This window comes from Rhinolophus ferrumequinum, chromosome 17, assembly GCF_004115265.2.
Source record: "Rhinolophus ferrumequinum isolate MPI-CBG mRhiFer1 chromosome 17, mRhiFer1_v1.p, whole genome shotgun sequence".
Taxonomy (NCBI): Eukaryota; Metazoa; Chordata; class Mammalia; order Chiroptera; family Rhinolophidae; genus Rhinolophus; species Rhinolophus ferrumequinum.
This window is the reverse complement of record NC_046300.1, coordinates 52,212,234-52,238,063: the sequence shown is the minus strand read 5'-3', so window position 1 is coordinate 52,238,063 and position 25,830 is coordinate 52,212,234. Positions and strand designations below refer to the sequence as shown.

The 25,830-nt window shown below is 33.2% G+C and overlaps 1 protein-coding gene across 1 annotated transcript in view; it reads left to right on the top strand.

Moving 5' to 3' along the window:
* Positions 1-25,830, top strand: part of DNAH12 (dynein axonemal heavy chain 12) — a 190,131-nt gene that overhangs the window by 135,492 nt on the left and 28,809 nt on the right. The window contains exons 53-62 of the mRNA XM_033131749.1: positions 533-774; positions 1,790-1,937; positions 2,477-2,622; positions 8,479-8,693; positions 9,408-9,600; positions 15,107-15,299; positions 18,676-18,848; positions 22,019-22,159; positions 23,072-23,230; positions 23,395-23,539. Of these exons, the coding sequence (XP_032987640.1) occupies positions 533-774; positions 1,790-1,937; positions 2,477-2,622; positions 8,479-8,693; positions 9,408-9,600; positions 15,107-15,299; positions 18,676-18,848; positions 22,019-22,159; positions 23,072-23,230; positions 23,395-23,539 (1,755 nt within the window). The remainder of the gene's footprint in view (positions 1-532; positions 775-1,789; positions 1,938-2,476; positions 2,623-8,478; positions 8,694-9,407; positions 9,601-15,106; positions 15,300-18,675; positions 18,849-22,018; positions 22,160-23,071; positions 23,231-23,394; positions 23,540-25,830) is intronic.

Sequence of the window (25,830 nt, the reverse complement as noted above, 5' to 3'; positions counted from 1 at the left end):
TTTCTTTTTCCTTGTATCTCTATCACTGTCTTAATCCCCCCAAGGCAAATGTATGCCTTAGCTGACTAGGAAGATCACAGACTTGGAAATGCAAAAAAATAAAAGAAAACAACAATTTTAAAAAGCACATTCATATCTTTTAAACACTTATAATTCCTGTTACATGCTCTTCTCTTTTTTTGGCAAGAGTTGAATGGCAATTTCTTATTATTTTGACACATTTTGCTATATGATGTTGTGCCATTTTTGATACATATTGGAACTTTTTGTTAGTCCAGAATAATTTATCTGCTTTATAGATGACAGTTTGCTAGTTCAGAATGATTTATATATTTTATAAGACATATAAATATATTTTATCTGTTTATAAAAATATGTAATACTTAAAGTAAAATGCTTATTTTGTATAATTTATAAGTAATAAGTGTAGGTATAATCATAAGCATTTTTAATACATAACATCTATAAAGGATTATGTAGATGTCAGTTTTACATAGTACACATCACAGCTGCCTATATTGTTCCCAAACAGGTAGTGGCGCCTAAGAAAGCCCGCTTAACAGAAGCTCAGAAGTCCTTAGCTGAGACAATGGAGCTTTTGAATCAGAAGAGAACAGAATTGGAAGAAGTTGAACATCACTTGGAAAATTTACAAAAAATATTTACTGAGAAAACTGAAGAAAAGGCTCGTTTAGAAGACCAGGTAGAACTCTGTGCTAAGAAACTTGAAAGAGCCTCAAAACTAATTGGAGGACTGGGTGGAGAAAAATCAAGGTCAGATTTCTGCTAATTTTAACAATATTTAAGAATGTTGGGCTTGATTATGTGCCTTTCTTTGGGTATTTATTATGATTACTGATTTTAAAATGGCTGGTTGAAAAAGTGGAACATTCTATAATACAAGGCACCTGGCCAGTCTTCTGCAAACAGAATATCAATGTCTAGAATGCTGTTTGCAACCTGCTTTCAAATATTTAAGAGAGAGAGAAGCAAATAGGGCAAATAATAATTTTTTAATCTAAATGGTGAGTATGTGGGTGATCATTATACAATTCCAGTTTTATATGTAATATGTGTCAAAATTTTTCATAGTAAAATGTTGTGGGGGAAGTAATGGATGTATGGCTGTCTTTGTTGAAATTTGTTTCAAAGATATAACTGGCTTGATCTAACAAAGCCATTTAGCTTCATTCAAATCTATTTGTGCTGGCTAGGAAGCGATCTCATTTATTAATTGTATTTGTTCAGTGAATAGCATGATAAGGTAATATGCCTTTGATTTTATAGTATAGATTAGATGGTTTTGGAATGTACTTTTTTATTGTAAAGATTTCTTTAAATGGAAAAAATGTCAACCCTATTAATAGTATATCAGCTTCTATACAACTTAAATGTAATTTTGGATAATGAATTACAAATGTTTCTATGTTTTACAGACTAACAATAAATATTGAACCTAGTAGCAGGGCCACTAGACCAAATCATCCCAAAGAAAATTATTGTACAAAACGTTGGCGTTTTTTGTTTTTGTTTTTGCTTATTCTGAAAGGCCTTGGTCCTGCAAGAAATACCTAATATTCTAATAATTAAAGGTGGATTGTCATTCATGTAACACAGATATGTATTACAGCATGTTAGAGCTAGAAGGGACCTAATCTCATTTTATAGATAAGCAAGTGCCCAACATTTCATGGCTTTTTGTTTAGAATTTGGACTATAAGCTCCTTGCCCTTTCAATTACTGTCTTCCATCATTCTCTGAGGTATTTTGCCTTTGGTTTATCTCACAGATGGTCTCAGGCTGCAGATGACCTTCAGATAGCATATGAAAATTTGACTGGTGATATCTTAGTATCAGCAGGAGTAATAGCCTACCTTGGTGCTTTCACTTCTGGCTTTCGACAAACATGTATAGAAAATTGGAGTATGTTGTGCAAGGTAATGGTTTTATGTTTCAGAATTTTCTTTCTAGAACATTCAAAGTATGTGTTAGGGTATTTGGGGGGGAAGATGATAATAAGGATAGAAAAGGGAATAAATAACTGAAAATATGGGGTCTTTCTTTTTTTTTGTTTCTTATTGGATCAGTAAAATACTTTCATAGCCCAACTTTCTTTTTTTTCTTTTTCTAATATATTTTATTTTTTACTTTATTTAATTTTTTTTAATTTCTCAATTACAGTTGCATAAAATATTATGTTAGTTTCAGATATACAGCATAGTAGTTAGTCTTTTATATAATTTATAAAGTGATATAAAGTAAGTCTAGTGTCCACTTGAAACCACACATAGTTTATTGATTATATTCTCTATGCTGTACTTTATATCCACGTGATAGTTCAACTTTGAATTCAGGTTTTTTTTCTGTTCCTTGGAGTTATTAAATAATATCTAATGACAAATCAATATTTTAGTTTTTAAAATATTTTAACCAACAAGATGAAAGAAAACATCAGATATTTGTTTATTTCTTATAGGAGAAAAAAATCCCATGTTCAGAGGAGTTCTCCCTGAGTAAGACCCTGGGTGATCCAGTAAAAATTAGAGCATGGAATATTGCTGGATTACCAACAGATGCTTTCTCCATCGATAATGGAGTGATTGTTAATAACTCCAGGCGTTGGTAAGGAACATAAAGTATATTTTTTTCAATGACTTTATTTGAAAGTTTTCAAAGTTGAAAGGATTATAGAGTAAGCACCCGTAAAGCTACTACCTCCTAGATCCTGAGATTAACATTTTATTATTCTTGCTGCTGTGTATCAGATATTTATTCATCCCTCTATTTGTTCATCAACTCATCCTTTTTTATGCATTTCAACATAAATTGCAGACATGGATATACTTCCCCACCCAATACTTCAGCATGCATATCATTAAGTAAAATTCAATGTTTGTTTGTTTTCTTTTGAGGTAAAAAGTACATACAGTGAAATACACAAAATTTAAGAACACTATTCCATGAGTTCTTGAAAAAGTGTATACAAAAGTATACACTTGTGCAACCCAAACCTCTGTCAAGATACAGAACATGACTAACTCTCAGGAAGTTTAGGAAATTATTATTCCCCACTGTAGGAAATTATTATTCTGATTATTTTCCACCATAAGTTAGTTTTGCCTATTCTAGAACTTCATATAAACTAATCATATCATATAATATGTGCTCTTTTGTGCAAGGCTTGTTCCACACAGCATAATGTTCCTATTTTTTGTTGCTGAATAGTATTCCATTTTATGAATGTATCACTGTTTATGCATTCTCCTATTGATACCTGGGATGTTTCCAGTTTGTGGCTATTCAGTGTATTTAATTTATGTATTTCTACCCATTTTCAACATACTGTAACTTGATAATTTGTACAATTTCATGGATATCTTATTTAATTGTAATCAACAGTGTGATAACTATATAAACTTTCCAAATGGTTTTATTGTTATCCTTTCATTTATATTACTTTGAAAAACTTGGAAATTACTCTCATCTGAGAAATAGTTTCCTATAAATGATTATTTAGTCACATTGTCATCTAATTTTAACTTCAAATTATACTACAAAGTGACAGTAATAAAAAAGGCATGGTTTTGGCAGAAAATCAGACAGACCAATGGAACGGAATTGAGAACCCCAAAATAAACCCACATATATATGGGCAAATAATTTCCAACAAAGGAGCCAAAAACATACAATAGAGAAAAGCATCTTCAACAAATGGTGCTGGGAAAATTGGATAGCTACGGTACATGCAAGAGAATGAAACTAAACTGCTGTCACCCTATACCAAAGTTAACTCAAAATGGATCAAAGACCTTAATATAAAACCTGAAACAATAAATTGCATTGAAGAAAGGATAGGTACTAACTTAATGGACCTTGGGTTCAGAAAGGATTTTATGAATTTGACCTTAAAGGCAAGGGAAGTAAAAGTAAAAATAAATCAATGGGATTTATTTTGATTTAAATCAATGGGATTTATTTTGATTTAAATCAAATAAATCAATGTATCAAATTAAAAAGCTTCTGTACAGCAAAAGAAACTATCAACAAAACAAAGAGGCAACCAACTGAATGAGAGAAAATATTCACCAACAACACCTCTGATAAAGGGCTAATATCCAAAATATATAAAGAACTCATACAACTCAAAAACAAAAAAAAACACAATCCAGTTAAAAATGGGCAGAGAACCTGAACAGACACCTGTCCCAAGAAGACATACAAATGGCCAACAGATATATATGAAAAAATGCTCAACTTCATTAGCTATTAGGAAAATGCAAATCAAAACCACAGTGAGATACCACATCACACCAGTTAGAATGGCAATTATCAACAAGACAAGGAATAACAAGTGTTGGAGAGGCTGTGGAAGAAAAGGAACCCTCATACACTGCTGGTAGGAATGTAAATTGGTACAGCCACATGGAAAACAGTATGGAGGTTCCTCAAAAAATTAATAGACTTGCCATATGACCCAGCAATCCCTCTTCTGGATATCTACCCCCAAAATCTGAAAATATCCATAAAGATATATGTAGCCCTATGTTCATTGCAGCATTATTCAAGATGGCCAAGACATGGAAACAACCAAAGTGTCTTTTGATAGATGATTGGATAAAGAAGATGTGGTACATATATACAATGGAATATTGCTCAGCCAGGGAATGGAATGGGTTCTTGCCATCTGCAGCAGCATGGATGGACCCAGAGGGTATTTGCTGAATGGAGTATGTCAGACAGAGAAAGACGGATGCAATGTGATTTTGCTTATATGTGGAATCTAAAGAACAAAATAAACAAAACCGAAGCAAACTCATAGATACAGAAAACAATTTGATGCTTGCCAGATGGGAGAGGGGTTGGGTGTGAGTGAAAAAAGGTAAGAGATTAAGAAGTACATATTGGTTGTTACAAAGTAGTCATAGGAATGTAGGGTATAGCACAAGGAATATAGGCAGTAATATTGCAATAACTATCAGGTCAGATGGGTACTAGATTTATTCGAGTGATAGATGGGAGGAAGGCGGGGGAACAGGGTGAAAAAGGTGTACATTAAGAAGTACAAACTGGTAGTTACAAAATAGTCATGGGGATGTAAAGCAAAGCATAGGGAATATAGTCAATATGGTAACAACTATGTATAGTGCCAGATGAGTACTAGACTAATCAGGGGGATCACCTTTTAAATCATATAAATGTCTAACCACAATGCTGTACACCTGAAATTAATGTAAAATAGTATTGAATGTCAACTGTAGTTGAAAAATTAAAAGGGGTGGGGGGAGGAGAAGAGGAAGAAGAGGTCCAAATTTCCAGGTAGAAAACAAATAAGTCATGGGGATGTAATGTACAGCTGAGGGAATATAGTCAATAATATTGTGATAGCATGGTAGGTGTCAGATGCTTGCTAGACTTACCATGGTGATCACTTCCTTAGGTATATAAATGTTGAATAACTATGGTGTGCATCTGAAACTAATAGAATATTGTAAGTTAGCTACATTTTAATAAAAATCTTTTTTTAAGAAAAGGTATAATGTTTTTAGCCCAAGACATTTATCTGCCTCCCCCCTTTCACACACCCCGGGGTTAAGTTTTGTTTTTGCTCTTGCTCCAGCTGCAATGTGTGTTTTGTTCTTACTTTTTCCAGGATTTCCAGGCATATTATTGGCCCAGTATATGTTAATTTCTCAACTTGGAGTTTCCTGGTCTACGTAGCTAGTGTAACCTTGCATCCTACACCTATATGAAATGTATACTCATGGTTATAGTTTCTCAGGGGACTTTTTTCTATCTGGAATCAAAATATTTTCTTCTTGTCTCTTATGCAGAGTTGGATATTTTTCTATCTATGATTTCACTAAATCTTTTGTGGGTTTAAGCTTTATACAGGGGTCTCAGTTCCAGCTTCTTGCCACATATGGACTCAAGGAGCCCCTACGTTGTTAGAACTGATATCTCCCCAAGGCTAGTTGTCATATCAGCTCATGCACTTACTTTCCTGGAATTCAGTTTTGCCTGTGTTTCTGGCACCTGTGTTTTTATGTATGTATGTATGTATGTATGTATGTATGTATGTATGTATTATGTATGTGCATACCTCTTAAATGTATGTCACATGTGTTTTTAAAAAATGTCATATTTTATCCACCATTACAAAGTGGCTGAAGGATCTTCAAGGTTATTTAGTCAGTCATGCTGCATCAGTTTATAAGTAATCAATCCTTGTTTTGCTTGCTTATAATTTCTAGAGGTCTATTTCTAATATTGCACAGTGGTTGAGAGCAGTGCAATTTCTGGCGTCAGGATATTTGGATTCAAGTTTTCCTCTATCGCTTTCTATCTTGAGATTTTGGTAACTTACTTGACCTCTCAATGACTCAGGTACCCCATCTGTAAATGAGGATGATAATAACTCTTCCCTCATAGGAATGTTGTGAGAAAGTGCTTAGTACACGATAAGTTCTCAATGAATGTTAGTTTTTTGTAATTATCATCTTCAAATATCTCATTTAGTGTCTGTATCTTAAATTCTGGCTTTGCTTACTTTTTACCCATGATGAAAATACTTACTGTGCTGCTTTACTCTTGTTTGTTAACACATCAGTTTGGTGACTTAACAGTAAAGCTTTGTTTTCCCCAAAATTACTACCTCTGTCAGAAGCATAGACAAATAATGCTTGTTTCTTCAGACTTCCCAAGGATCTGAAATGCAGACTAGAATTATTTGCATGCCCACACTTGGTACACTGGAATACAAATACCATGGCATGGTCTTATCTCTCTGATGGACACAACAACTCAATTTTCCAGTTGTATTTGTAATACTATGTAAGGTTGTATTAACTAGGAGTTGGATTTCTTTCTTCTCTTTTTTTAATTAAAATTTATTGGGGTGACAATGGTTAGTAAAATTACATAGGTTTCAAGTGTACCATTCTGTGATACATCATCTATATGTCACATGTGTGTTCACTACCCAGAGTCAGTTCTCCTTCCATCACCATATATTTGACCCTGTTTACCCTCATCTGCCATCCCCCTCCCCTTTTACCCTTTGGTAACCACTAAACTATTGTCTGTGTCTATGAGTTTTTGTTTCTTTATTTGTCTTGTTCCTTTGTTGCTTTCAGTTTTATATCCCACATATCAGTGAAATCATATGGTTCTCGACTTTTTTCTGTGTGGCTTATGTTGCTTAGCATAATAATCTCAAGATCCATCCATTTGTTGGATTTCTTTTAGAATAATAAACAATCTCTAATTATTATAATACTGAGAACATTGATTTAGGCATTACCAAGAACACTGATTAGCATTAAAATGTTAATTTACAGAAAAGCTTACTTTTTGCAAGGGAAAGAACAAATGTTGTATTTTTCCAATAATAAGCATATATAAGGAAGAAAAAACATCCCTTTAAATAGGGCCTTGATGCATCTAGTCTAATTTACTAGGCAACTTTTAAGCAGTTGTATATAAAATAACTTTCTGATTTTCAGAACACATTTCCTCTGTTTGCTGTGATAGCAAAAGCAAATTTTAACTAGTGTCTGGACCTTTTTGTGCTTTCAGTAGGACTTCAGTACAATTTGAGCTGAGAAAGAAAACAACCAAGTAGCCAGTATTGGATTGTTTTGTCTTTTGGAAAGGAAAGAAAATAAAAGAACAGAGTTATCTGGGAGTAATTGATTAAAGAGCTTATTTATAGGGAAAGGGGATTTTACCCCTTGAAAGAGAAAGAGAATGTCTGGGAAAGCCAAAGTGACGTGGGATGAAAACTCCCCTTTCTGTGCTCATATTTTTTAAAGACAATTTAATGCACTGTACTGAATACAAAAAGAACCTAGGACAGCATCATCACTGAGGAAGAGGAAAACACATCATATTTTGAATATCTGAAACCATGAATCATCTGTTCTTGAACACAAAGTCTTTACTATACTTACACAGAAAAAAATCGTAAATAGATCTCAAATATATGCCAGAGTAAACTTGGGGACTTAGTTTATGACTCTGCTCATAACCTGAGGAAACCCATTATAAGTTAGTAGATCTGTTACTTTCAATTTTTATCAAGTAATAGAATTATTGTTCATATTATCTTAACAGATGTCATGTATTCAAATTATCTTGAAGACAATGTGTTATATTGGAAAGTGCACAGCTTACAGGTTCACAAGATCCTACTTCTGACATTGGACTGATTTTGTAACCATGGAACCTTGGACATAGTACTCCCAGAGACCAAATTTCTTCATTTCAAAAGAAATTTTTTAAATAAAAATAAATAAATGAGAATAAAACTCCTTTTCACTTTTTCTCACAGGACTTTTGTGAAGATTAATCCTTATAAAGGATGTGAAACACATTGTATTTGTACAGATTGTTGGTGATATTTATTATTTAAATTGTATAATTTTAAAGAAATCTCAACATCTATTTATTCCTCTCAGAATTTTTCTTTTTATATTCTAGGCCTTTAATGATTGACCCCCAGGGTCAAGCCAATAAGTGGATCAAAAACTCTGAGAAAGAAAATCAGCTTAGTGTTATTAAGCTATCAGATGCAGACTATATGAGAACACTGGAAAATTGTATTCAGTTTGGAACTCCACTTCTATTGGAAAATGTTGGTGAAGAACTGGATCCATCTTTGGAGCCTTTATTACTTAGGCAAACTTTTAAACAAGGTAGAAGTCAATTTTATTAGTTGGTAGAACTGAAAAATGATTGGATTATCTTTGAGGCTTATCGTTGAGGCAAGAAAACCGCTACATAAATTTAATAATAGTGTTAATAACTTAGAACTTCTGTGCCATTGTTAATGTGTGAAAGGAAATCAGGAATGAAGTTTGGTCAGATATTCTAAAATAAATACCGCGCCCTCCCTTCATTGCCTTAACCACTGTTATTTAGACTGTTCAGTAGAAAACATGAAGAAGTTTAAGCCAGGCTGAAATTCCTTTATCTTGTGACCGTGGGCTACATAAAGTCTATTATTGTGAATAGTAATTGTTAATGTGGACCAGAGTTGACTTTAGGTTGACATTGCCCACCTTATATAATTTTTTGTTCGTTGATAAAAATTTTATCTCTGCCAAACTCTAGTACTTTTAAAAGCTTTAGTCATATGCAAATAACTTTGGAATCATGATTGAAAATTGCTAGAGGAAGTAAGATCAAAACGAATCTTGATTTAGAAGGCTCCATGACAACAGAGAAAATGTCTTATACTACCCCAGAATTAATGTTCTGCTATATAACTGCTTACTTGCCTCTGTGTTTATAACTTTTCTTACACCTGTATTCTACTTTAAATTACTTGTAATCTGGGAAAGATCTTAACATGGGGGTGGGAGTGTCACTTTGGCTTACTTACTATGCATTTGTTTTCTGAAATACAGGTGGCATTGATTGCATCAGACTCGGTGAAGTCATTATTGAGTACTCCTTTGATTTCAAGTTTTATATTACCACAAAACTGAGAAATCCACACTATATGCCAGAGTTGGCTACAAAACTGTCTTTGCTCAATTTCATGATAACTCCAGAAGGACTTGAAGATCAGTTACTAGGTATTGTTGTTGCAAAGGAGAGGTATGTATTTTCTTAAATGCTTACAAATAGCCTAGAAAGAAATATTTGTAGGCCATTAATACTTTTGTTATGTGATTATTTTGAAACCTTGTCAAATTTTATATTTTGTTACTATGGATTAAATACTTAATATAATCCTTTAAAATAGCCATTCTATACCAGTTATAAGTCAACCATGTTTTATTGGGCCCTTAGTGTGGGTAGTAGATTCAGATGATATGCCATAATTTCTGACTTGTATCTGATTGTTTGAGCCAAAAATGTCACCTATGTATGCTATGAACAAAATCAGGAATGTGTGCAAAGACAATATACAGGATGTTAATAAGAAAATACTTAGAATAAGAACAAAAAGGTAGGATACTAAGCTATATACAGTATGGGTAATATTTTGTAAAAAAGAAAGTTAATACATGAATGGATATCCATATATACAAAAAAAAGATTGGGAAAGAATACACCAAAATGTTAACAATAATATTCCCCTGGGGTGCCAAGATTATGGGTAAGTGTTACTCTTTTCTTTATAATTTATGTATTTTTTTCATTACTAGCATGTGTTATTTTTTTACATGAGAAAGAATACACCTGGAAGGGCTACTGGTAAAGAACTGCTTCCTGAAGGAAATCTTTTATTTTTATTAAATTTATTGGGGTGACATTGGTTATTAAAATTATATAGGTTTCAAGTATATAATTCTATAATACATTATCTAAATATTGCATTGTGTGTTCACCATCCAGAGTCAATTCTCCTTCCGTCACCATATATTTCACCCCCTTTACCCTTCTCTATCAACCCCTACCCCCTTACCCTCTGGTAAGCACTAAACTGTCTATAAGTTTTTGTTTGTCTTCTTCATTTGTTGCTTTTAGTTTTGTATTCCACATATGAGTGAAGTCATATGGTTCTCGATTTATTTTGTCTGACTTATTTTGCTTAGCATGATAATCTCAAGATTTATCCATGTTGTCTCAAATGGCAGTATTTCATCTTTTCTTATCACTGAGCAATATTCCACTACATTATATATGTACCGCATCTTCTTTATCCAATCATCTATCAAAGGACAGGCACTTGAATTGTTTTCATGTCTTGGCCACCATGAATAATGCTGCAATGAACCGAGGGGTACATATATCTTTACAGATAAATGTTTTTAGATTTGGGGGGTGAATACCTAGAATAGGGATTGCTGAGTCATATGGTAATTCTATTCTTAATTTTTTTGAGGAACCTCCATACTGTTTTCCACAGTGGCTGTATCAATTTACATTCCCACCAGCAGTGTATGAGGGTTTCTTTTTCTCCACAGCCTCTCCAACACTTGTTATTACTTGTCTTGTTGATAATAGCCATTCTAACTGTTGTGAGTTGGTATCTCTTTGTGGTTTTGATTTGCATTTCCCTAATAGCTAATGAACTTGAGCATCTTTTCATATATCCATTGGCCATTTGTATGTCTTCTTGGGAGAAGTGTCTGTTCAGGTCCTCTGCCCGTTTTTTAATTGGATTGTTTGGCTTTTTTGTTTTTGAGTTGTATGAGTTCTTTATATAGTTTGGATATTAGCCCCTGATCAGAGGTGTTGTTCATGAATATCTTCTCTCATTTGGTTGGTTGCCTCTTTGTCTTGTTGGCAGTTTCTTTTGCTGTACAGAAGCTTTTTAATTTGACTCAGTCCCATTGATTTATTTTTACTTTTACTTCCCTTGCTTTTGAAGTCGAATTCATAAAATCTTTTCTGAACCCAAGGTCTATTCGGATAGGTTAGTACCTATCCTTTCTTCAATGCAATTTATTGTTTCAGGTTTTATATTTAGGTCTTTGATCCATTTTGGTATACAATGAAAGATAGCAGTCTAATTTCATTCTTTTGCACGAAGCTTTCCAATTTTCCCAGCACCATTTGTGGAAGAAGCTTTTTTGGCTCCTTTGTCATAAATTATCTGCATATATATATATATGTATATGTGTGTGTGTGTGTGTATATATATATGTAGGTTTATTTCTGGGCTCTCAATTCTATTCCATTGGTCTGTGTATTTGTTTTTCTGCCAATACCATGCTGTTTTGATTAATGTCACTTAGAGGTATAAATTGAAATCAGGGAGTGTGGTACTTCTAGACTTGTTCTTTTTTCTCAGGATTGCTTTGGCTATTTGGGGTCTTTTGTGATGCTATGCAAATCTGATTTTTTTTTCTTCTATTTCTTCAAAGAATGCCATTGGTATTTTGATGGGGATTACATTAATCTACATATTGCTATGGGTAATATGGCCATTTTAACTATGTTGATTCTTCTAATTTATGAACACAGAATATCTTTCCATTTTTTTGTGTCTTGTTCAACTTCTTTTCAGAATGTCTTATAGTTTTCAGTGTATAAGTAGGTCCTTCACATCTTTTGTTAAGTTTATTCCTAGGTGTTTTTTTCTTTTTGTTGCAATGGCAAAAGAAATTGTTTTTTTCATTTCTTTTTCTGAAATTTCATTGTTAGTGTATAGGTACACAATGGATTTTTGTAAACTGATTTTGTATCTTGCAACTTTACTGTATTTGTTTATTGGGTTTTTTTCTCTTGTTTTGTTTGTTTGTTTGTTTTGGTGGAGTCTTTAGGGTTTTCTCTATAAAGGATCATGTCATCTGCAAAACGTGACAATTTGACTTCTTAATTACCAATTTGGATGCCTTTTATTTCTTTTTCTTGCCTGATTGTTCTAGCTAGGACTTCCAATACTATGTTTAATAACAGTGATGACAGAGGATATCCCTGTTTTGTTCCTGATTTTAGAGGGAAAGCTTTCAGTTTTTCACCATTAATTATGATATTATCTGAGGGTTTGTCATAGCTGGGGGTATGATCTTTATTATATTGAGATATTTTCCTTCTATACCCATTTTATTAAGTGCTTTAACCATAAATGGATGTTGTATTTTGTTGAATGGCTTTGCTGCATCTATTGATATGATCATATGATTTTTATTCTTTATTTTATTTATGTAGTATATTGCATGGATCAATTTATGTATGTTGAACTATCCTTGTGCCCCTGGAATAAACCCCACTGGATCGTGATGTATAATCTTTTTAATGCATTGTTGTATTCAATTTGCTAGTATTTTGCTTAGGATTTTTGCATCTGCATTCATCAGAGATATTGGTCTAGTTTTCTTTTTTGTGTTACCTTACCAGGTTTTGGTATCAGGGTAATGTTGGCCTCATAAAATGAGTTAGGAAGTATTGCTTCTTCTTCAGTTTTTTTGGAAGAGTTTAAGGACAGGTATTAAATCCTCTTTGAATGTTTGGTAGAATTCCCTAGTGAAGCCATCTGGTCCTGGACTTTTGCTTTTGGGGAGATGTGGGTGATTGTTTCAATTTCCTTACTGTTGATTGGTCTATTTAGATTTTCTAGTTCTTCATGATTCAACCTGGGAAGTTATATATTTCTAAGAACTTGTAAGGTTATTGAATTTGGTAGCATATAGTCCTTTACAGTATTCTCATGTGAGCCTTTGTATTTATGTGGTATTCATCATGACTTCTGTTTCATTTCTGATTTTGTTTATTTGTGTCTTTTTTCTTTTTTCCTTAATGAGTCTATCCAGGGGTTTGTCAATTTTATTAATTTTTTAAAGAACCAGCTCTTTGTTGCATTAGGTTTTTTAATTGTCTTTTTGTTCTTTGTTTTATTTAATTCTGCTCTAATTTTTATTATTTCCTTCCTTCTGCTGACTTTGGGTTTCATTTGTTCTTCCTTTTCTAGTTCTTTAAGATGTAATGTTTATTTGTCTCTTGGGGATTTTTCTTATTTCTTGAGATACACCTGCAATGATATAAATTTCTCTCATAATACTGCTACACCACATCCCAATAATTTTGATATGATGTATTTTATTCTCATTTGTTTGTATGTATCTTTTGATCTCTCCTTTTATTTCTTCTTTGACCCAGTCATTCTTTAATAGCATGTTGTTTAATTCCACCTATTTGTGGGTTTTTCCTGCCTTTTTTGCAGTTCATCTCCAATTTCAAATCTTGTGGTTGGAGAATATGCTTGTTATGATTTCAAGCTTAAATTTGTTGAGGCTACTTTTGGTTCCCAACATATAGTCTATCCTTGACAATGTTCCATGCACACTAGAAAAGAATGTATAGTCTAGTTTTGTAGGATAAAAGGCTCTCTAAATGTAAATTATGTCCATTTGGCAAAATGTGTCATTTAAGGCTGATATTTTCTTATTGATTTTCTATTTTGATGATCTAGTCATAGCTATCAATGGCATATTTAGGTTCCCTACTATAATTGTGTTTTTGTGAGTTTCTTCCTTTAGTTCTGTGAGTAGTTGCTTTATAAATTTTGGTGCTCCCTGATTGGGAGCATATATATTGATAAGTGTTATGTGTTCTTGTTGTATTGTCCCCTTTATCATTATGAAATGTTCACCTTTGTCTCTTGTTAACCTTTTTTATCCTGAAATCTGTTTTGTAGGATATAAGTATAGTTACATACGATTTTCTCTGGATGCTGTTTACTTGGAGTATTGTTTTCCACCCTTTCACTTTGAGTCTGTATTTGTCCTTGTAGGTGTGATGCATCTCTTGAAGGCAGCATGTGTTTGGGTTTTGTTTTTTGATCCAGTTTGCTACTCTGTGCCTTTTTATTGGTGACTTCAGTCCACTTACATTTAGGGTGATTATTGATATGTAAGGATTTCCTATACCCATTTTATCTTTTGTTTTCTGGTAGCTTGGTGTCTCCATTGTTTCTCTGTCTTTGTGTTTCTGTCTGTCATTTTAGTTTGGTTGTATTCTATGATTTTTTTCCTCTCTCTGAAGGAAGTCTTTGATTTCACTTGAAGCTTTATATAACATTATCAAGTAGCCTATTACATGACATCAAATTATAAGTGAAAATATGTAGCCATGAGATACTTTTGTTACTTCCAATATTTGAATTTCACAAGAGGGAACCATGTCATAATATATTCTATGACATGGTAAATTATGTTATTTTGAAGTTTCATACAATCTTGGTAAGATGTGAGTGCCAATTTGTCTTTTACTTGAAGAGGTATTTGTATGATGAGTCATCCTTTCTATGTCTGCTACTGTAGAAGAGGCGATGAAAATGAGACTAAATATGACAAAGCCAAGGAATAAATAAGAAATTTCATCCTCTGAGTTTCTTCTCCAGTTCTTATTCTAACATAACTGGATAAAGCATGTGGATAAACTTAACATATTCTTAGACTTATTACAGTACATGTTGTTGCCACATTTTACACATACACAGTTAATGCTTGTTTTAGCTTGAATGTCTCAAATTATTATTTGAGTGGAAGTAATTTTTTTCCTTAGGTTATGATAAAGATATTAGTCATCTTAGTTTGTGTTACACATCTAAAAATTACTTAAATGTCTATAGAATTGTGATATCTAATATTTAGATATGAATTTAGATAAAATACTACAAATTTAGACTAAATGTTTCTATCTTTTTTAGACCAGAATTAGAAGAGGAAAGAAATGCTCTTATTCTTCAGTCTGCAGCTAATAAGAAACAGCTAAAAGATATAGAGAAAAAAATTTTGGAAACATTATCATCCTCAAAAGGAAACATTTTAGAAGATGAAAGTGCAATTAAAGTCTTAGACTCTGCTAAAATTATGTCCAATGAAATAACAAAGAAACAGCAGGTGAAAAAAAAGAATCCTAACAGTCTTTTGAATCTTAAGATTCCAATTTACTCCCAGTACCTGAGGAAAGTGCTATAGAAGACTTACTGGAAAAGAAAAAGAATTCATAAAATACTAAAACATAGAAACTAATTTTAAACTCACGATAATATCTCTTACTGTTGAATTATTTAAACCATGGTCTGATTGATATGGTATCTCTACACAGAAGAAATAAATTTAGAATGAAACTTTAAAAAAGATATTTTTTTATTATTGCATAGTTCAGAGAAGCTAGTGTGGTTTATCCAAGTTTAATTGACTCTTTGTCTAAAAACTTGAGCTTGAGAATTTGGCTTGCTTCTGTTCCTGGTTGGAGCTTAAGATGTGTGGAGGTAACTGCTGGTTAATTGAACAGTAAGTGCTTCTAGGTATTAATACAGATATTCTTCTGACAATGCCTAGTCATTTGTTTGTCAGGGAGAGAGGTATGAGAGTTGGGGGTGCCAGGTGGTGGAAGGAAGACAAGTAGTCCATAGCCAATAATGTCTTTATTGCAAATTTGTCTATCACAGCCAAATGGTGTTTTTATATTCTATGTTTTTTAATAAGACTCATACAATGTTATAGATAGAAGAGGACTTAGCTATCAGTCGTCTTTTGCATCTCATAGTTGAGAAAGCTAGGGCCAGAAAGAGTAGTTGAGGCCCAAGTTCACACAAGTAAGTGATGTTATGTAATGACTTCTGTAGGCTAACTTTATTGATTTTCAGAACTTTCAGTCCTCCTTGGCCCACCCAATGAATTAAGCACATCCTAATGTTAGGGTAATTTAAAATTTTTTTTAAAAAACCTAAATAGAAATTGCACTAGTTACTCAGCATCCTTCTGCTGCTGCCTACACAGCTTTGGAGTAGAGGGCTTTCAAAAGATCCAAGCACCTTCCTTTTGGGGTGGGTTGAGTTTTTCATGAATGTGATGGTAATGACTTTCTGTTCAGTGTATGTTTTTTGCTGTTGTTGTTCTTTGTTTTTGTTAGTTTGTTTCCAATTTCAGAAGAGCCAAAAGAGTAGCAGTGTCTTAGAGTAATATTCCGTGGCAGCCCCCATCTGGGGACAGTGACTGAGATATTCTATAATGTCTCCCTTCCCAATTCCTGTCCATCAGAGCTGAACCAACTTCTTATTGTCCCCTTGCCATGTGGTTTTTTCAAAGAGGAGATAAGGATAGGAAGCATTTATCAGCTTATTTCCTATTAAGACTCAAGGAGAAAAGGAGATATAAGTATTTATTGGTTCAAGTACTTTATCTTGCAAAGAGAGAGAAATTTAATGAATTATAATCTCTTTCTGATTGGGTCCCCTTGATCATTATAAACATAACTTTAAATTCATTTTATATTCTGGTCCAAAATATGCTCTGTATCTGGCCCTGACTTCTATTCTACTAACCCAACATTAAAAAAAAAAAAAAACTGTCTTAAGAGAAAAGTTCCCCCACATAGTCTAAAACCTGCTTTTCCCATTTCCTCCAACCTATAAGAATAAACAAACACAACAAAACTTTAAGAATTCATTCTATAGGTTTCAAAGCCTCCCCTTCCCCCAAAATTTTCTTGACTGAAGTTTAGTCTTTTTGATTCCTGGAAAGTATGATATATATAAATATCAGAGCACAGGAAATTTTTACAAATAATGAATTTTCTTCATTTAACATCATATATTCACAATGTTTGTTTCTTTAAAAATATCTTGTTCTTTGATTTTAGGCCATTAATAGTAATTAATCAAAAACATATTTATATTTCTCGAGCCTAACATTTCATACACAGAGCCAAGTTTAGTAAGCACTATTTATAAGTACACTGCAAATAAAGCTATGGAACCTGAGTTAAATTATTTACTGTTTAAAAATAATAACAATATTTGCTGATTATTTTTGCATGCTACTGCCATTAATGGCAAATGGCATTTGAGCTGAAAAATTAAGGTTTAAATAACAGGAGATTTAAATGGGAATACTAAGATAATGCTTTCTTATATAAAGTGTCATTAATTTCCATTGTTGATAACTTTGTTTTACTTACTAATAGTCAAGACTGAGGTTCAAACCTTAGTTTTAATTGTGGTTATACTGTATAATTTTGGGGAGAGTTGTTTGCAAGGAACAGAAACCCATTCAAATTAGCCCAAATAAAAAAGATAGTTTCCCCAATCATGGGAAGTACATACAAGCCTCAGGAATAAATGGAAAGCTTAATAAATTAAGTTTCTATGCTCTTTGTCTCTCCGTCTCTTTCTACAGTTGTGTGGCCCTTCTCGCTACTCCATTTGAAGACTAATTTCTTCTGTAAAAATTTTGCATCTGTTTCTTCCTACATTTATTTTGCAATAGAAACCAACTCTGGTCCCCATTACCTTTTAGCACTAATGCCCAGTCCCACCTGACGTCAGTTTCTGAGGCTCTTAAAGGGTGCAAAGTTGGAGGTAAAATTGATTAGCTTATCTTGGGCCTGGTTCTATCCCTACCTCTGGATTGAATCAGCTATGAACAGGATCATTCACTATAAACATGACTACGCAGGCACACTCATTCAGCAAGTCTCTGGCTAGCATTTCCAAAGAAGGGAGAGCAGGTTGGAAAAGTGCTCTAACATTTTTCGTGTAGAATGTTAACCTATCAGATTGAGTTGTCAGTTGTAGAGCTGTTATCTCGGAGAAATATTTTCTTTTGGGGTTGAATGTCTATACTATTAAATCTGGAAAAGTTAAACATTTCAGAAACTAGTTGAAAAAAGTATTCATAATGTATAAAACCATCAGCCAACAAATATTTTTGAATACCTACTTTACCAGACTTTGTGCTGGATCCTGGTACATAATGTTGACATCTTAAACATACACACATGCACACTTGCTCTCTCTATTTCATCCTCTCCCTCTCTGTCTCTGACCTATTAAAGTAAAAGAAGGTGAGTGACAATAGTACACATGTCAGATTCAGGCAAAGAATAAACAAAGATTGACAGTGCTGTTACGACTCAAATAAGAGAGAACTTGTTGGTGAGTAATCACACCTTTAATCTGTAAAGCTATTTTTCTTTCTTTTTTCCTTTCTCCTTTCCACCCTCTGGTCTTATTCTCCCCTCCCTCAGTAGTTCTTTCCTTCTTTTCTCTTTCTTCCTTCTTCCCTCCCTCCCTCCACCTTCCTCTCTTTTGTTCTTTCTTCCTTTCTTTCTAGCTTTTAGCGTAGTAAAGCCCTTTCTTGTAAACTATATTTCCATAATTTTGTCATTGAGTTAGGTGGGTATTTTTTAAAGTATAAACTTCATTATATGAAAAATATATAATTAAAACACATTTTCTATTTCTTAATCTTGATTTTTCTCTTTTTCTAGATTGCAGAAAAAACAGAACTCAAAATAGCAGAATCTCGAGAAGGCTATCGACCCATTGCTAAACATTCATCAGTATTATTTTTCAGCACTGCAGACCTGGCTAACATTGATCCAATGTACCAGTACTCTCTCACCTGGTTTGTGAACCTTTATATCAACTCTATTCATGACAGGTAAATTTTCTCTAGCTTCATTCATCCTCCCTAGGTTGGATTTTTATCACGCTTCCTATTAAAAAAATTATTTTTTATCTATATAATATATAATATTCATATATAATATATAATATTCATTATAGAATATTTTAAAATATGCAAAAGTGGAAGAAAGGAAGAAAGAAAGGAAGAAAGAAAGAAAGGAAGAAAGAAAGGAAGAAAGAAAGAAAGAAAGAAAGAAAGAAAGAAAGAAAGAAAGAAAGAAAGAAAGAAAGAAAGAAAGAAAACTTTCCTGTTTTAAGTTTTCTTTCACTCCTACTCAAGATTTACACATAAGAGGGATTAGCTTTAGTCATTTTTTCCTCTCCTAAATATTTCTTTTTTTTCAATTAAAGTTTATTGGGGTGACAATTTTTAGTAAAGTTACATAGATTTCAGGTGTACAATTTTGTAATACATCACCTATATATCACATTGTGTGTTCACCACCCAGAGTTAGTTCTCCTTCCATCACCATATATTTGATCCCTTTTACCCTCATCTACCACCCCGCTACCCTCTGGTAACCACTAAACTATTGTCTGTGTCTATGAGTTTTTGTTTCTTCATTTGTTTGTCTTGTTCCTTTGTTTTCAATTTTATATACCACACATCAGTGAAATCATATGGTTCTTGACTTTTACTGTCTGATTTATTTCCCTCAGCATAATAATCTCAAGATCCATCCATGTTGTTGCAAATGACACTATTTTATCTTTTCTTATGGCAGAATAGCATTCCTTTGTGTATATATACCACAAATTCTTCATCTAATTATCTATCGAAGGACACTCCTAAATATTTCAATAAGGCACATGACATCTTTGCTGGCAACTACAATATTTCTTTCTTCATCCTTGTGGTCTATAAAAAGCTGCAGTCCCACATTTTAATCATTTGCAAGATATTTTCACTTTAATCAATTAATGAATGTACACAGATTTTGGAGTCAGGCTGGAGTAAGGGATTAAATCTCAGTTCTGCCATATGCTACCTGAATGAATATAGGCAAGTCAACCTTTCTGTAATTGCCTCAATTTTTCTTATCTATAAAACAGGAATAATAATAGTACTTACATTTTAGAGTTGTTATGAGAGCTTTAAAAAGTTAATATTTGTAAAGCATTTATAACATATCTGGTATTTAGTAACTACCGTACTTGTTAAACAGGATAGAACATTATTTGAGCCTGCCATGTGTGTTCTACCTGGGTTCTTGGTAGAACAATCTCCTGAGTAATTGAAATCCCTAAACTTTCTCAGTTGGAAATTGGAATTTGAATTTATACAACCCACACAATGGAAGATAGTCAAGTTGAAGAATGGACATACATGTCAATAACAAGTGTCAGTGAGGGTGTAGAGTCATCAGAACCTTTATACACTGCTGGTGGGATTGTAAAATAGTGTTGTCACTTTGCAAACATTTCAGAAGTGCCCCAAAATATTAAACATAGATTTGCCATACGATCCAGTAATTCCAACAAATCCAGCAACTCTTGGGTGTATACTGAAGAGAATTTAATGCATATGTCCACTCAGAAACTTATTGTGTTCTTGTTTTTAGCCACAAAGAAACTGTATTCAAAAGTTACTTGGGTTAGTTTTTCCCTTCTTCAATATGGTGATGTCATTCATATGAAATACAGTTAGGCTCATTTGTTTATATTTTATTTTATAGTTTTCCCCCTCATTCTTGTTGATTTTAATTTTATTATATTTTTTAGCACACAAATTAATTTGACTCCAAAAGTAAGTCCTGTACAAAAATGGCTGCTCAGAGAAGTGTCACTACCTCCTACATTTCCAATCTATTCCCATGGACACAAGTATTTTTTTAAATTAAACTTTTAATTTTGAGATAAATGTAGATTCACATGCAACTATAAGAAATACTACAGTGATCCTGTGTACACTTTACCCAGTTTTCCCAATGGCAACGTGGAAAATCTATAGTACATATTACAACCAGGATATCGAGGTTGATACAGTTAAGATACCTGACACTTCTTTCACAACTAGGATCCCCATTGCCCTTTTATAGCCACACCCACGTGCCGCCCATTCCCACTCTCTCCTTAATGCTTGGCAACCACTAATCTGTTCTTCATTTCTATAATTTTGTCATATCAAGAATGTTATATAAATGGAATAATACAGTATGTAACTTTCGGGGATTGGCTTTCTTCACCCAATCTAATTCTTTGGGGATTCACTCAGGTTGTTGCATGTGCCAATGGTTGCCTCTTTTTATCGTGAGAAGTATTTCCTCATAGTATTTAATCATTCACCTGTTGAAGGACATCTGGGTCATTCCCAGTTTTGAGGTATTACAAGTAAAACTGATGTACCCATTCGAGAATGGGTACATCATCTTATATAGCCATAAGTATTACTGAAAAAAAAACTGAACTAAAAAAAAGAAAGCAATATATGCTTATTGCAAAAATTTTGAACACATAAGAGTACAAAGAAGAAAATAAATATCAATTATAACCCCACCCAGAAGTAACCACTTTTGCCTATATGTTTTCTGACTCTTCATATATTTTTTTAAATGTATAGATCTTGATCTAGATTTTAGGCTCTTCTTTGGGGCATATAAATGTTTCATAATTCTTTGTCTTATACAGTTCCCTCCCAGCATAGATCTTTATACTACTAGAGGTTCAATAGGTGTTTTTTAATTAATTGATTGTTTTCATTTTGGAGTAAAATACGAAATTTAGAATTTTGCAAATAGAAAGATAATGTAAACCATATTTCATTTTCTCATAGAATTATACCATTTTTTACATACAGATTTGCAAGAAGTTGCACACACACACACACAAATTGTACAGGGAGGTCCCATGTATCTTTCACCTTGTTTCTCCAATGGTAACATCTTGTGTAGCTATAATACATATTACAACCAGGAAATTCACATTGGTATAATCCAGAGAGCTTATTCGGATTTCACCAGTTTTATATACTTTCATTTGTGTGTGTATGTGTGTGTGTGTGTGTGTGTGTGTGTGTAGCTTCATCTTTTTTAACAGTGGATAGGTACTTTGATGAAGTAAAAACAACTAATATGTTAATTCATTTGTTACCTATTTTATCTTAGTATTTTTGAACTCAATGTTTTCCTTTTTTTAACCTTTTAGTAACAAATCCAAAATCTTGGAAAAGCGACTACGATATTTAAATGACCACTTCACTTACAACTTATATTGTAATATATGCCGATCACTATTTGAGAAGGACAAGCTGTTGTTTTCCTTTTTATTATGTACCAACCTTCTGCTGTAAGTTACTTGCTTTTTCTTTATTTATTTTAAAAAACCTGCCTGGAAAATCGAATCAATAAAGATGGCTACTCCGCTTAATTCATGAGTTTACTTGTACATTTCTTTACAATAGTATCGGTGTTTTAATGTTTGATTTTTAAAATTTAGATAACACAGAAAAGTTTAAAATATTCATGTGCAGTTCAGTAAATTCTTATAGAGCAAAAATCTGTGTAACTACCACCCAAGTCAAGAAATACAGCCTTTTCAGATTGGCTTCTTTCACTTAATAATATACATTGAAGGTCTTCCCATGTCTTTTCGTGGCCTCATAGCTCATTTCTTTTTAGTTCAACAAAGATTCAACTCTAGTTGGCAAAATTCACATCTCCAGTCCTGTGCAAACTCTGGTAGCTATTCAGTTTACAGCTCTCCAAACATTATTTGCCAGGCCTCCTGGAGTTTTACTGTACTCACAGATGACTTAGAATTTAGCAATAAAATCAAGAGAGGATACCTATGCAGGTTTCTAGAGCTCCTTTTTCATGTATTGTCCTCCTCTCTGGTACTCTGTCCACAAATTTCAGCCACCCCAGCCCTTTGGAACTCTGATCTCTGTCTCTTCAACTCAGCGATACTGCCAAGCTCTGATTTTGATGGTCTCCCTGTTTTGTGATCTGGAACACGCCTTCAGGCAGATGGTTAGAGCAATCACAGGGATCACTTATTCATCTCCCTTTTTTCAGGGACCACAGTCCTGTTATAGAATTTCCGAAACAGTTGTTTCATTCATTTTATCCAGTTTTCTAATTGTTTATAGAAGTAGGGAGAGTCAGTCCTAATTATTTTATTCAAGCTATAGATGCAAAAATTGACTGTATTCAATTTTAACATCAGCAATTTACAACAATCCTTATTTTGGGAATACAGGGCAAAGAAAGAGGTTGACTTCCAAGAACTTAGGTTTCTTTTAACTGGAGGGGTGAGTCTGAAGAGTGCTGAAGCAAATCCTGATCCTACTTGGCTACAAGATAAAAGCTGGGAGGAAATTTGTCATGCTAGTGAATTCCCTGCCTTCAAAGGACTCAGGTAATTGTTTAAACTTGATTTAGCATTGGACAGTGATGGGTAATTTTGTAATCTAGTGATTTTTAAATGGTTCTATAGCTGTCTTGATTTAACTCATTGCTCAACAATCCCTTTTTCAATTTTTTTCCCAATGAAAGAATAACTAATAAGCTTTTTTCCACTAGGACGCATTTTTGTGAACATATAAAGGAATGGAGGGAAATCTATGACAGTAAAGAGCCGCACAATGCTAAATTTCCAGAACCAATGGATCAGAGCCTAAACGAACTACAAAAAATGATAATTCTTCGGTGTTTGAGACCGGATAAGGTAAAAGACAAATATGTTCCATTTGGAACCAGATGATTTGCCACTTATGAAGTACTAAGTTTATAATTATTGTTGTTTGGTTCTTTAACCCTTATTTCAGATGCTCAGAAGGATTCATTGAGCTCCTTGGATCTATAGGTTTACAGTTTTTCTCAACTTTGGAAAATTTTGGCTATTATTTTTTCAAATATTTTTTGCCATCCTACCCATGATTCCAATTAAATATACATTAGACTGCTTGATATTATACCATAAGTGACTGATACTTTGTTAATTATTTTTAAACTTTTTGTATCACTGTGCTTCAGTTTGGGTAGTTTCTATTGCTGTTTTTTAAGATTGCTGATATCTTCTTTTGTACCATCTAATCTGGTGTTAATCCCATCCAATTAATTTTTTGTTTCAGCTATTATATATTTCATCTCTACAAAGTTCATTTGGTGTTTTTTTCTATTAGTTTCAAAAGTCTAATCACTATGTTGTTTTGAGAACAAAATAACATAGTGATTAGACATTTATGTAGCTCACAAAGTGATAACCCCAATAAGTCTATTACCCATCTGACATTGTACATAGTTATTATAATATTGTTGACTATATTCTCTATGCTGTACTTTATATCCCCATGACTATTTTATTACAGTTGACACTCAGTATTATTTTACGTTAGTTTCAGGTGTACATCTTATTGGTTAGACATTTATATAATTTATGAAGTGATCCCCTTGATAAGTTTAGTACCCATCTGACACTATACAAAGTTTTACAATATTATTGACTATGTTCTCCATGGGGATGTGTACTTTACATCCCCATGACTATTTTGTAACTACTAATTTGTACTTGTTAATCCCTTCACCTTTTCCACCCAATTTCCAACCCCCCTCCCATCTAATAACCATCAGTTTTTTCTCTATATCTATGAGTCCGTTTCTGTTTTGTTTGTTCAATTATTTTGTTCTTTAGATTCACATATAAATGAAATCATAGGTAGTTGTCTTTCTCAGTCTGACTTATTTTACTTAGCATAATACCCTCTAGGTCCATCCATGTTGTCACAAGTGGTAAGATTTCATTTTTTCTTATGGCAGAGTAATATTCCATTGCATATATATGTGCCATAAGTTCTTTATCCAATTATCTATTGATGAGCATTTCAGTTGTTTTTATATCTTAGCTATTGTAATAGTGCTGCAGTGAACACAGGGGTGTGTACACCTTTTCGAATTACTGTTTTGGATTTCTTTGGATAAATACCCAGAAGTGGGACTGATGGGTCATAAGGTAGTTAGTTCTATTTCTAATTTTTTGAGGAACCTACTTACTGTTTTCCCTAGTGGCTGTACCAATTTTAAATCCCACCAACAGTGCACAAGAGTTCCCTTTTCTCCACATTCTTGCCAACACTTGTTTGTTGATTTATTAATGATGGCCATTCTGACAGGTGTGAGGTGATATCTCATTGTGGTTTTTTTTTTTTAATTAAAGTTTATTGCGGTGACAATGGTTAGTAAAGTTACATAGGTTTCAAGAATACAATTCTGTAATACTTCATCTATATATCACATTGTGTGTTCACCACGCAGAGTCAGTTCTCCTTCCATCACCATACGTTTGATCCCTTTTACCCTCATCTACCACCCTCCTCCTCCCTTACAACTCACAGCATAAATAGGGATAATTTGTGACAACAAAAACATAAAAGGGTAGAGAGTAAGATCTAAACTGGCAAAGGGGAATGGAGAAAGGAAGCATGCTGAAGAAAATGGAATACTCTAAATATAAAACTTTCTCATTGTGGTTTTCACTTGCATTTCTCTGATGATTTCTCTGATGACTTTGAGCATCTTTTCATATGTCTGTTGGCCATCTGTATGTCCTCTTTGAAGAAACGTCTGTTCAGGCCCTCTGCTCATTTGTTAAATTGTTTACTAGCATGCTATTTAGCCCTCTATGTGTTTGTGTGTTTTTCAGTTTTTTTCTTGTAATTGATTTCTAGTTTCATACCATTGGGGTCAGAGAAGACACTTGATATGATTTTAATCTTCTTAAATTTACTGAGACATTTTTGTGGCCTAACGTGATCTATCTAGGAAAATGTTCCATGTACATTTGAAAAGAATGTATATTCTGTTGCTTTGGGGTGAAATGCTCTAAAACTATCAAATCCATCTGGTCTAGTGTATGCCATTTAAGGCCACTGTTTTTTTTGTTGTTGTTGTTGATTTTCTATCTAGAAGATCTGTACATTGGTGTCAATGAGGTGTTAAAGTGCCTACTATGATTGTATT